Source organism: Pseudophryne corroboree, chromosome 7, assembly GCF_028390025.1.
Source record: "Pseudophryne corroboree isolate aPseCor3 chromosome 7, aPseCor3.hap2, whole genome shotgun sequence".
Classification (NCBI taxonomy): domain Eukaryota; kingdom Metazoa; phylum Chordata; class Amphibia; order Anura; family Myobatrachidae; genus Pseudophryne; species Pseudophryne corroboree.
The window spans coordinates 65,540,759-65,553,258 of record NC_086450.1 but is presented as its reverse complement, the minus strand read 5'-3'; the positions used below and the strand labels follow the sequence as shown (position 1 = coordinate 65,553,258).

At 48.0% G+C, this 12,500-nt stretch overlaps 1 protein-coding gene across 3 annotated transcripts in view; it reads right to left on the bottom strand.

Annotated features, from left to right (window-relative positions):
* Nucleotides 1-12,500, bottom strand: part of USP40 (ubiquitin specific peptidase 40) — a 125,053-nt gene that overhangs the window by 81,297 nt on the left and 31,256 nt on the right. For all 3 annotated transcript variants that reach the window (XM_063933252.1, XM_063933253.1, XM_063933254.1), the window contains exons 5-7: nucleotides 6,189-6,353; nucleotides 4,422-4,568; nucleotides 4,090-4,233 (exon numbers count right to left, since the gene is read on the bottom strand). In XM_063933252.1, coding sequence (XP_063789322.1) covers nucleotides 4,090-4,233; nucleotides 4,422-4,568; nucleotides 6,189-6,353 — 456 coding nt within the window. The remainder of the gene's footprint in view (nucleotides 1-4,089; nucleotides 4,234-4,421; nucleotides 4,569-6,188; nucleotides 6,354-12,500) is intronic.

Below are 12,500 nucleotides of genomic sequence, written 5' to 3'. Positions count from 1 at the left end.
ATTCGGGTCCACGAGAATAACCCACGTGGATTCCCTCTTGATCCATTTGAGTACTCGAGGTAGAAGAGGAAACGGAGGGAACAGGTAAACCAGTTCATATGGTCAAGGAGCTGTGAGAGCGTCCATGTCTTTTGCACCGGGATCCCGAGTTCTGGATATGTAGCGTGGCAATTGATGATTCAAATGGGAGGCCATGAGGTCTACCTTTGGGGGACCCCATCAACGAAGTAACTGTTGAAATACCTGAGGGTGTAGAGCCCACTCCCCGGGGTGAAGGTCTTGACGACTGAGGTAATCGGCTTCCCAGTTGTCCACTCCCGGAATGAATACAGCCGATAACCGGACTCTGTGACGTTCGACCCATCTCAGAATTCGAGTCACCTCTCGCTTGGCCAAGCGACTCCTTGTGCCACCTTGGCGGTTGATATAAGCAACTGCGGTCGCATTGTCCGACTGTACTCACACTGGCCTCGCCTGAAGTAGGTGCACCGCCTGCTGAAGCGTATAGAAGATGGCCCTCAGTTCCAACACGTTTATGGGTAGAACCTGTTCCCGATCCGACCACTGGAAGTGATGTTGCCGAATGACCGCACCCCAGCCTCTGAGACGGGCATCGGTAGCGACCAAGGTCCAATCCCATATGCCGAATCTCTTCCCCGCCATGAGGTTGTGCATCTGAACCCACCAGAGAAGAGACACTCGAGTTCGTGGAGCAGATTCCACCATTCCCTGGATATGGAGATGTGACCCCGACCACTGAATCAAGAGGTCCAGCTGGAAGGTTCGTGAATGAAACCTACCGAATTGTAACGTCTCGTAGGCAGCCACCACCTTCCCTAAGAGACGAATGCAGAGATGTAATGATACCTTCCTCGGCTTGAGGACCTTCTGGACCATCAGACGGATACTCTGAGCCTTGTCAACCAGTAGGAATACATTTTGAAGCTTGGTATCCATTATCAGACCCAGAAACTGGATGCACTGGGATGCCAAGAGGTTGCATTTCCTGAAATTGAGTATCCAATCATGTCGCAGGAGAACTTCGTGGGTGATCAAAGCATGCTCCCGAAGTAACTCTTCCGATGGTGCTTTGCGTAAAAGATCGTCCAAGTATGGTACAATCGTCACTCCAAGCGATCGAAGATGTGCTACCATGACAGCCATGACCTTGGTAAACACTGAAGACAGTCCGAATGGAAGTGCTCGGAACGGATAATGGTCCTGCAGAATTGCAAATCTTAAGAATTCCTGATGAGGCTCCCAAATAGGGATGTGCGGGTATGCATCCTTTATGTCCAAGGGAAATCATGAACTCTCCTGGCTCCAGACCCGAGATTACTGAGCCGATGGACTCCATCTTGAAGTGGTAATATGTGAGATTGATTCAACGGCTTCAAATTCAAGATGGGTCGTACCGATCCGTCCAGCTTCGGAACTCCAAACAGGTTTCAGTAGTATCCCTTCGTCCATTGTAAACCTGGAACTGGCATTAACACCGCTGAATCCAAGGGGAACTGAATTGCTCCCTGACTAGCCCTCTGTTTGTCCTCTGAAGCTGTAAAGCTGGTGGTCAAGAACGGTGGTGAAGGTGAAACTTCAAAATCGATTTTGTAACCACTGGACACAAGGGCATGTACCCATGCATCCGTGGACGTGTGCACCCACGCCTCCTGAAAAGAGCGGAGACGCGCACCCACCATGGGAGTACCCAGGTGGGAAGGGAGCGCGTCATGTCACTGTCTTCTCAGTAGGCTTGGGCTCCTGGCGACGGGAAGTCTGACGACTTCGGCCTCTACCACCTTTGAGTTGACCTGCTGAGGTTCTAGGTTTGGGCCAAAAGGAAGTTGAGTTCCGAAAGGAACAATAGGAAGGACCCAAATAAGTCAGTTTAGGTGGAGGAGTTATGGACGGTAGGAAGGTGAATTTCCCACCCGTAGCCTAAGAGATTAGTTTATCAAGGTCATCCCCAAAGAGAACTTTCCCTGTAAACAGTAGGGCCTCTGTCGTTTGCTTAGATTCCGCATCCGCCTGTCAAGAACGTAACCACAGTGCTCGACGAGCTGCCACAGCGGAGGCCGAGATTCGTGCTTCCACTTTGCCAACATTCTTAGAAGCTTCTCCCAAGTAAGCTGCGGATTCTTTAATATGTTCTGCTAGAACAATTAGCTCTTCAGGCGGAACACCAGCTACCAAGTCAGCAATCAATTGGTCAGCCCAATGTTCCACCGCCTTGTTTAACCAAGATCCTACCAATGCTGGCCGAAGTAAAGCACATGCGGCCGTGTAGATAGACTTCAGGGTCGTTTCCATTGTACGATCCGAAGGATCCTTTAAGGCCGTCGCTCCTGGAAGTCGACTGAAGGAGGTTGTTCCCACTTTTCCGTCATGGTAGGCGGAAATGGATACGAAATCAGAAACGGTTTTGGAACATGAAACCTTTTATGCGGATGTTGCCAGGCTTTGGACAGAAGTTCATCCAATTTTGGTGAAAAGGGAAAGGTTACTGAGGACTTGCGTTTATTACCGAATAATGAAGAATCCGGGGATTCTGGGGGAGCCGTGTCCGCGATATTTAATACCTGACGGACTGCCCTTATAAGGGCTTCCACTCCCTGGATGTCGTCGACTGTCTCCGTATCGGACACCTCAAGCTCTCCTTCATCCTCCGACCCTTCTCTCGCTCATCGTTCCTCGTCAGACTCATCCGACTGAAGGATTGTCGGTACCATCCTCTTCTTCTTTGGACGCTCCAGTACTGGTCTGACGGAAGAATCCATCTGGTTAACCAAACCCTCCATAGATTGGGCCAGTCCCGTTGCCCATGCCGGCTCTGTGGAAAGAGAAGGGGGCAAAGAAGAATCCCTGGCTGACTCTCTATCCCTACGAGAGGCTGCCAATTCGGATCGTAGATCCGACATAACCTGTGGTAAGGCCAAAGCCCACGGAGGGTTTGAACCATCCGCAGAAGTAGTGGCCTGGGCCACATCTTCTCAAGAGCATGCCGAACAAACGGTAGATCCGTCTGAGGCTTGTGGCAACTTTTTGTTGCAGTTGGTACAAACAAAAAACTTTTGAGAAGCCTTTTGTGCTGTATTCCTTGCTGACATTGTGGCTCATGCTCAAGCACAAGAGACACGTACTTATACCCAAACACAGTAGTTAGTTTGAGAATGAAAGAGAGGGCAGGTAAGATAGAGGGAGAGAGAGTACATGTGCTATATAAACTCTGTCCCCTTGAGAATGTACACTGAACCCCCCCACACTGTCCAAGAGACCCCAGGCGCGCGGCGTGTAGAACGGATCTTGGCAGGTGCTTTTAGTGAAGCCCTGACACGGTTCCCCTGACTCAGACAGGCTGCTGGGGTACCCGGACCCCACCTTTGAGCAGGTGGTGAAGGGCCCCTCCTGGAGTGTCTTCTTGATGAGTTAGTGCAGGAGCACTATTGTTCTGTGACCGGCTCCTTCGGCACAGTAAAAAAAACTGGGGCTTATGGGGGGATAGAGGGGGAGGAGTCTGCATAATCTTTCAACACGATGTAGTGTGCCAGCTCCTGATAGCCAGCCGTCTATCCCCAACGTATTCAGCCTCTAGTGTCCCCTAGTGGATGCTAGAGAAAGTGCATTTGTACGTAGTCAGGGTACTGCATGCGCTGCAGGGGTTTTCAGAATTATTTGCACATGCGCCGCAGCAAATAATCAACTGTGCAAAACACATCAGCACTGTGCTCAGTTAGCGCCCACCTCTGAACCAGGCCCTCTTTCTGTGGCATTGGATAGGCCCTCCCTCACAAAGACCCCCACTGCTATATAATGGTTAAAGTTACAGAAGCATCAGAGCACCGGTAGAGCGACTGGATGCAGTACCCGGTGGCTCTTGCTAGGGAGAACGTCACCTTAGTACAATCTATTATGTAGGTGGTAGAGCAGCATAAATAAGGTTTCAGGCAATAAAATCAGTGACCTTGCACAACGTGCATGCATACATTCTACAATGAAGTGTTAGTACATAGCTATTCATAGTCTTTATATTAGTAGGTACTGCTGTTCTGTACAAAATACCAAAGGGGAAAAAAAAAAAATCTCTCAAACCTGCTCACAAAAAGGCCGGATGTTGAGGCGGGCAGGGAAGGTGTATCGCGCTGTCTCCTTGTAACGCTCACATTTTGTGAAGTCAAAGTTAAATCTCAGCAGAGATATTGTAAGGAAGGGCGGTAACTTTCCCAGCTTGGCGGACTGCAGGAAACACACAACACAACAGCAGTGAGACGGGAATGTAATGTACATTTAGCGATGACTAGAGTTCTCCGCTACCCTATTACTTAATGGACCAATGAGTTTATCAGTGACGCAACACCCTAACATTCAGAGTGTTATTTAACAACAGCAGCGATAACGGATCAATCGGAGATATTGCCAGCTACCTTTGCAGCAGAGACAAGCTTGTCACAGGATCCACAACGGTACAGATTGTCGCCCTCAAACATTTCTTCTTCTACATACATGCTGCATAATGACTCCTCCAAGCTGTTCATGTCTTTTACGGCCACTGTAAGGTCAAGGAAATCTTCCTGTACATAGAGATGACCGATGGAAACAGACGTTATTAAGGGACAGCAGATATTAATGAGCAGCTTAATCAAAAGTAGCTCATATCAAAACATATTACACTGCATCTATAAATGCATATGATGAGTGTGATGAGTGTGAATTAGTAACAATGACCCCACATACAGATGTGTCCACATACATCTAGCATCTATACGCCATACGGTGTGAGACGCCAAGCCCAACTGAGCCACTCCGAGAGGTGCAGCTTTATGTCTAACTGGTAACGCAGAGTCAGGTCAGCGAGACATCAAAGTTTACTATAGACGGTGGACTGCCACTTTAACCACACAGGGATTAGTTTTAAATACGTGCAAAACTGCAAAAGAATAGCAACGGACATGGCATGAGAAAAAGACGTAGCGCTTCATATCCAGATGCAGGCTCAGTCGCACAAATGTTGCACATCAACTGGATAGCGTAATCTAAGTAGTTTTGTCGCTCCCAGTTGCTTTATTTCTGCAAATAAGATGCGCATTTTGAGTGAGAAAAACGCTTAGCGCAGCCAAGTCACCAGGGACCTGGGATGCCGACAGGGGCTGCTGGGTGCGACTGAAGTCACAGTGTACGACGACGCATCTGTAGAAGGTCATATTGCATTATGCTTCCTATCTGGTTCTGTAGCAACCCTTTTTTTTTTTTTTTTAATAGTCTGCCTATTAAGCAGCATAAAACAGTACAAAATAATTTGGATACAGGAATGTACAAATCAGAACTACTGTAAAGAAAGGGACAAAGACTGTATTACATTCCCTCGATAAAGTCTGTACTTCTAAAGCTGCTACGGTTTAATGTTTTCTTTTTAGAAAATCAGGGAGGTGCATGGCCAGCGACCAACACCATCCCACATGGGTACTAAATAGTGACCCAACATAACTTGGATTAAGTTATGAAAAAGAAAACCCGATAATGAGAGGTAAAATAAAATAAAAGAGAACATTAGTAAACAAAATAATAAAAAAGGAAAGATAAGCGAAGAAAAGCGAAAAAAAAAAAGAGAAAGAAAGAGGCACATAAGCAATGCACATGGACAGATGGCAGATATAACATGTGCAGAGAGACTTAGATTTGGGTGGGTTATTTTGTTTCTGTGCAGGGTAAATACTGGCTGCTTTATTTTTACACTGCAATTTAGATTTCAGTTTGAACACACCCCACCCAAATCTTACTCTCTCTGCACATGTTATATCTGCCCCACCTGCACTGCACATGGTTTTGCCCATTTGCTAACAAATTTGCTGCTGCGATCAGATCTGAATTAGGCCCTAACTTTAGATTTTCTTTGTATTGTCATTGTGCTTAATTATATCAGTTTGGTGCTGTCATTTTATCCTTAAATAAAGTCTTTAAAAAAAAAACCCATGGAACTGCATGACATTTGAAAGGCTCAGTGTAATGATAGGTGGGAGTTCCCACAGGTCTACGGCCCAACCCCATTAAGTGAGCTGCCATACCAGAAACCAATTTGCGTTCTCAAAAACCTTCCAAATCTGCTCCTGTGTTTGAGGCGGTGGGCTACTAATATACACACCCCATTTTTTATGGAAAGAAACCGTCCCTTTTTCTGTAGCAGCACATCTCACCTGCCTCTCACTGACATATCCGCAGTCCTGGCACTGTATACGGTTCACCACTGTCCCATGATATAAGCTCTTGATGAGGTTGTGGCCAGTGGTGCCCTCCAGGGAACTTTCCAAGGCACTAAACAAAATACGGTTTAACTCCTGGACATCTTGCTGGCCGGCCTCCTGCAAGGACCGGGCATATGAGCAAACAAAGGAGACAATCAACGATCAGTTAAAATGTGGAATGCAGTGTGACAAGTTTATCAAGACCTGTCATAAATAAAGAGAGGATTTTGGTACTTATCGATAAATCCATTTCTCTGAATCCTCTAGGGGACACTGGAACATCCATTTACATTAGGGGTGTGAAGCTTGCAACCGGAGGTGTGGCACAATCTAAAATTAGCATTGTGTGCACAGCCGGCTCCTCCCCCTTCACATCCCTCCTCCCTCAGTTTGGAAAATTTGACTGAGAGAATAGGACATGATACTATAGCACCTGGCGAGGAACCGAACCGTACAACATGTCAAACAGTATCCAAGAAACGGTTAACCGACAAACGAACGCTGTTTGTACGAACTGTTTAAACAAGAACTTCGAACACAGCAGGCTGACAGCACTGAGGCGGGCGTCCAGTGTCCCCTAGAGGATTCAGAGAAATGGATTTATCGGTAAGTACCAAAATCCTCTTTTCTCTTTCATCCACTAGGAGACACTGGAACATTCATTTACATTAGGGGACGTCCCAAAGTTATCAACAAGGGAGGGAGTGCTGTCGGTGGCCTGCAAAACTAAACGTCCGAACTTATACCCCTTTCACATCGCACTGAAAACCCGGTACCGACACGGCATATTGCCGTGTCGAAACGGGTCCGTGTGCGATGTGAAAGGTCCAATTGTGAATTAGCGGGTCGCCTGACCCGGTAATTCAACCCGGTAAAAAAGAAGGGTTTTACCCGGGTTGATTACCGGGTCAGGTGCGGTGTGAATGGGAGCCGTGTCGATGCGACACGGTTCCCATTCAAAGCATAGGGAGAGGCGGCGCAGGAGATGAGCTCATCTCCCAGCGCCGCCTCCACCCCCGCCCCTGCTGCTGCTGCTCCCTCCGCTGCTATGGCAACCGACCCGGTATATTGCCGGGTCGGAAAGCCAGCAGCGGAGCGCAAATGCCGGATCCCACCCGGTAAGTACACGTTTGTCTTACCGGGTAGGATCCGGCATTTGCGGTGTGAATGCGGTATTAGAGTCTCCGGACGCAAAGTTATCAAACCTGTAATATTTCGTGAACGTGTGGGCTAAAGACCACGTTGCCACTCTGCAAAGTGGAGTAGTGGGAACACCTCTGGCATCCACCCATGAGGCCCCCACTGATCGGGTGGTAGAAGCACCCGCCTGAACCGACACCTGTGTTACAGGAAATATATGCTTGCCGAATGGCAAGTCAAATCCGTCTAGACAAAAGACTGCATAGGTGCAGGCCAAAACTTCTTTGGCCCATCTAAAAACAAAACAAATGGTCCGACCTTCGGAAAAGTCGATGTAACCTACACGTATACCCCTAAAAGCTCGGACAACATGCATAGACACGTCCCCATTTGCAAGACCCTTCTGCAAGACCCTAGGAAGAGGGGACCATGCATGGCTGGTTTACGTGAACCCCCGAAACAAACTTTGGAAGGAAATCTGTTCCTGTACGGAATTCCGTCCTATCCTCCTGAAAAATATAAAAAAGGACGTCTACCCTATAGGGCTCCCAACTCATGAACCCGCCTGGCCGAAATCAAGGCAAGCAATAATGTGATCTCCCAAGAGAGAGATATGTCAGGTCTTTCTTGCAAACGGCTCAAAAGTTGGAGTTCTCAAAAACTCCAACTCCAAAATTAAGTCCTCCGGCGCAGTGGGAGGACGAAAAGGGGAACGTATGCTCAGAACCCCCAGTAAAAAGGTTTGACGTCTGGCAAGGATGCCGACCGCCGTAGAAATAGGATGGAGAGAGCCGAAAGTTGACCTTCAGAACGCCCAGTATCAGTTCTACCTCTAGACCGGCCTGAAGGAAAATTAGAAGTCTGGATAAGTGGAAGTTCGTCGAATTCCACCCACGTACTTGACACCAGGCCATATATCTCTTCCAATCTATGTAGTAGTACATGATTGTGACCAGCTACCTAGCGACAAACATCGTAGAAATGGCCGTTCTTGGTATCCCTCTGTCTCTTAAGATCCGGGTTTCAAGAGCCACGCCGTTAAACGCGACCTGTGCAGGACTGGGTGTTGAAACGGTCTCTGAGATAACAGGTCCTCCCTCCGAGGCAACCGCCAAGGATCTTCCCCTAGTAATCCTTGCAGTTCTGAGTACAACTCCTGCGGGATCAGTCTGGTGCGATCAGGATCGCCCACATTCGTTCTCTTTTCAATCCTTTCAGCAACCTGGGTATGAGTGGGAAAGGAGGAAAAATGTAAACCCTCCTGCAACCGCAAGGAAGCGTTAATGCGTCCACTCCGTCTGCTGTTGGATCCCTTGTCCTGGACACCTATCTGGGCAGCTGATGGTTTTGTCCAGACGTCATTAGGTCCACTTGAGGTAGACCCCATTTCCATACCATAATGTCGAACATCCGTGTAGGCACCACTCTCCCGGATGCATATCCTGGCGACATGAGAGAATCTGCTTTCCCAGTATTCATCCCCTGGAATGAACACTGCCGAGAGGATGATGCGTCGCCTTTCTGCCGACAACAAGAACCTTGTGTCAGCCCTTGGCGCCTTCCTGCTCATTGTTCCTCCTTGACGGTTTAAGCAAGCCGTCATCATGACATTGTCCGACCGTATCCTGACGTGTTGACCCATGACTAGGTCTTCGGCTAAGTACACCGTTCTCAATTCGAAAATGTTTATGGGCAGGTTGCTCTCCAGTAACGTCCATCTGCCCTGAAACTGATGTTTCTCTAAGACGACACCCAAACCTCTGAAACGGTCGTCTGTTGTCAGGATCCTCTAATCCCAAATGCCGAATCTCTTGCCAGCTGCGAGATTCCTATGTAACAACCACCAATTTAAGGAGGTTCGTATGCGCGGTGGAAACCGGATTCTGCGATCTAGAAACCAGTGCGAACTTGCTCCCTAAGCAATGAGGTTTATCTGGAATTTTCGAAAATGAAGTCTGCCGTATTGGATAGCCTCGAACGATGCCACCATTGTTCCGAGACGATGCACACAGAGGTGTAGCGAAACCGTGTGTGTGTCCGCAATTCCCGACGCAATAAGCTCTGCAGGACCTGGACCTTGCACTCTGGTAGGAACACTCCCAAGTGTACCTTGTCCAAGAGGAGACTGAGGAATTGAATCTGTCGAGTTGGCATGAGGATGGGTTTCTGGAAATTTACAATCCACCCATGTTGCATGAGAAATAGATGAGATGTTTGAACATCCTTGATCAACTGTTGCCATGCCTTGATCCGGAGATCGTCTAGAGAAGGTACAATCGTGACACTCAACAAACTCAATCCTGCAACCCTGATTGCCAGGGTCATCGTAAAGATTTGTGATGATAGGCCTAATGGCAAGGCCCAGAATTGGCAGCGATCCGTCACCAGTGCGAACCTTACTCAGCCTGGTGAGGAGCCAAGATTTTGATATGCAGACATGCATACTGTATGCTTTTTGAGGGCAGTGAGGCAATCCCGTTGTAAACAAACTGACTGTGAGGTCCTTGTGAAAATCCAGTTTGTTGGGAGATTATGTTGTTTATGTAAAGGTCTGGTGAGGTTTTGGCCCAGATGACCCTAAAACCTTCTAGACGTGAGCCCACCAACGGGGACCCCAGGTGAGCTGTTAGGCTGTCATGCCATGGTTTTGTCAGCAGGTTTATCCTGCTTTCTGGTTGCTGCCTGTGAGCAGCCTCTCCTCTGCCCCCACGTACTTGTGTACCGAAACCTCTTCCCTGGGCTCAAAAAGGACCGTGATCTAAATGAATGAAAAACTGGTCCCAAATAACCTCTCCGAACCTGTGGAGTGGTTCTTGTATAAGGCGTAGGCATAAAGGTGGACTTCCCTGCAGTAGCCTGCGAAATCCACTTGTCCAACTGTAGACCGAAAAGCATTTCACCCCCAAAGGGGGTGGATTCTACCGCCTTCATGGTGTCAGTCTCCCTGCCATTCTCTGAGCCATAAAATCCATCTAACCGATATAGCCGATGCGGAGATGTGCGATGCTATCCTGCTAATATCCTTTGAGGCTGACACAAGTATGAAACAGATTCATGACTGTGTTCCGCCCGCTTGGTAATCTTTTCTAAGCTATTTTTCCTCAATATCCTGTACAATACGTCCAGACCATGCTCCCATGGCCCTGTAGACCCAAGTTCAGATGATCGCAGGTTTCTGTGTTGCACCTGCTGCTACCAAAACTTTGCCTTGCAAAATCGTCATATTAAGTATTGGTAAGATTGTCTTCTTTGACAACCTTCCTAGGGAAGCATCCACTACTGGTGGGTTCTCCCACGTAACCATTACACCCATAGGCAGGGGATAAATTCCTTGAGACCCCTTATTATTATTATTATTATTATTTTTTTTATTATTTTTTTTGGGGGGGGAAATTGAAAATGTTTGTCAGGGGATTCCCAAGCCTCTTCCATTTGAGATTGGAGGGATTTAGGAATGGCAAACACCACTGAACGCGGCTTTTGGGATTCGAACAATTCGAATTCTTCTTCCATTACCGCTTCAAATAAAGACTCAAGACCTGAGATTGCCGTGTCCTTTTCTGGAAAATCGGCGCTTAGGTTAGATTCAATGAACTCACCTTTCTCTGTATCAATGAGAAGACCCTCTTCCTCCTTCCGGTATAATAGGAAGAGGTTTCTTAACTGCCTTGCGCACATTCGTTTCTGTATGTGTGGGTGGCGTTAACCTGATGAGAAATTCCTCCACCAATCTTAGTTTTATTCTATTTTGCAAAGATGAGCGTGTTCCCTTCCTTCACGCTTTCTGTAACCGCAATCTGGGTTAGCGTGCTTGGCTGGTGCTTTTGACTGAAACAGCAGACACACACATATAGAATATTCAGCGGTACTTTGACCCTTTTAATTAGGTAGAGAAAGACCGTAGGGATGATGCAAAAGATAGCCTTTACCTGGTCAGCTGTATCTTCAGAATTAATTATTATTATTATCTTCCATATAACAGTCGTCTTACAACCCTTGCACCTCCAACTGTGAATCAGCTTTTATGAGCGGGGTTGATGTTCAGTTGCATCCCTTTATTTTCACAGGATCTTTTAAATAGAAGTCCTTGAAAATATAAAGCATAAAGATCTATGATTAATATACAGGATTCTTTGCAGCAGCGACCACTATTCACCAGAAGAGGGAGCCAAATCCTCTGTACTTTTAACAGGCCAGATTTCTCCTAAGTAGAGGGAGCACTCATATTTTAATATAAGACCCCACCCCTTATTCTGACTGGCTAGACCTCACGTCCCCACGAAGAGGGGCGTGTTTTCTGCTAACAGTGACGTTTGGCGCCTTAGTCCCGAAAAATGGGCGCATTTGAAAATTTTGTGACACATCAATACATTTACAAAGGTACCCCGTGGCCGCCGGAGCGCTATTTGGTTTACGTGCTCCACGTTAGGAAACAATGGAGCCCCTAGTCTGCCGTGGCCGCCTGTCCTCGCAGCGCGTCCCACAGCACGACGCCTCTGCTGCGTGAGTCACCCTCCACCCCGCCGCTCACACAACACCATCTCTCCCGATCTCCTCCATATGCTGCACCGCGGAGTTACCTCGCCGCGTGTGCAGCGTAGGAGCGGGAAGGGACGGCTGCAGCTGGCCGGGAGGCTGGGAGACTGTGACAGTGTCTCCGTGAGGCGGCGGCGGGAGGGGGATGATCGCATGTGCCTCGTTCTTACGTCCGCTCACTCCTGCTACGGCTACACTGATCTCCCCACCGCTGTTAACAGGGGAGATCAGTGTGTAAAGATATAACGCAGCGCTCACTGAGGAGGGGACGCAGGGAGAGCTGGCTGGAGGTACTAGATAAAGCTGTGGAGGGAGGGAGAGCGGGGGACGCTGCGCTGTTATTGTAATAAATAGTCATATGACAGCAGCGTGGTGTGGGGCTAATAAACTAGGACTTCTGTTACCACCAGTACTCACGACAACCTCTGAGTCCTCCTCCAGTTGAGAGATGTAGATCCCTTTAGCTGGGATCCTTGTCTCTCCACACTGCAGACACTTGTACTCCTTTTACTAGGTGGACGGAGTCCTTTATTCTGTTAGTTAAGCCTGCACCCTCCTTCCATTTAGGCGGGATTGGGCATCGTCTTT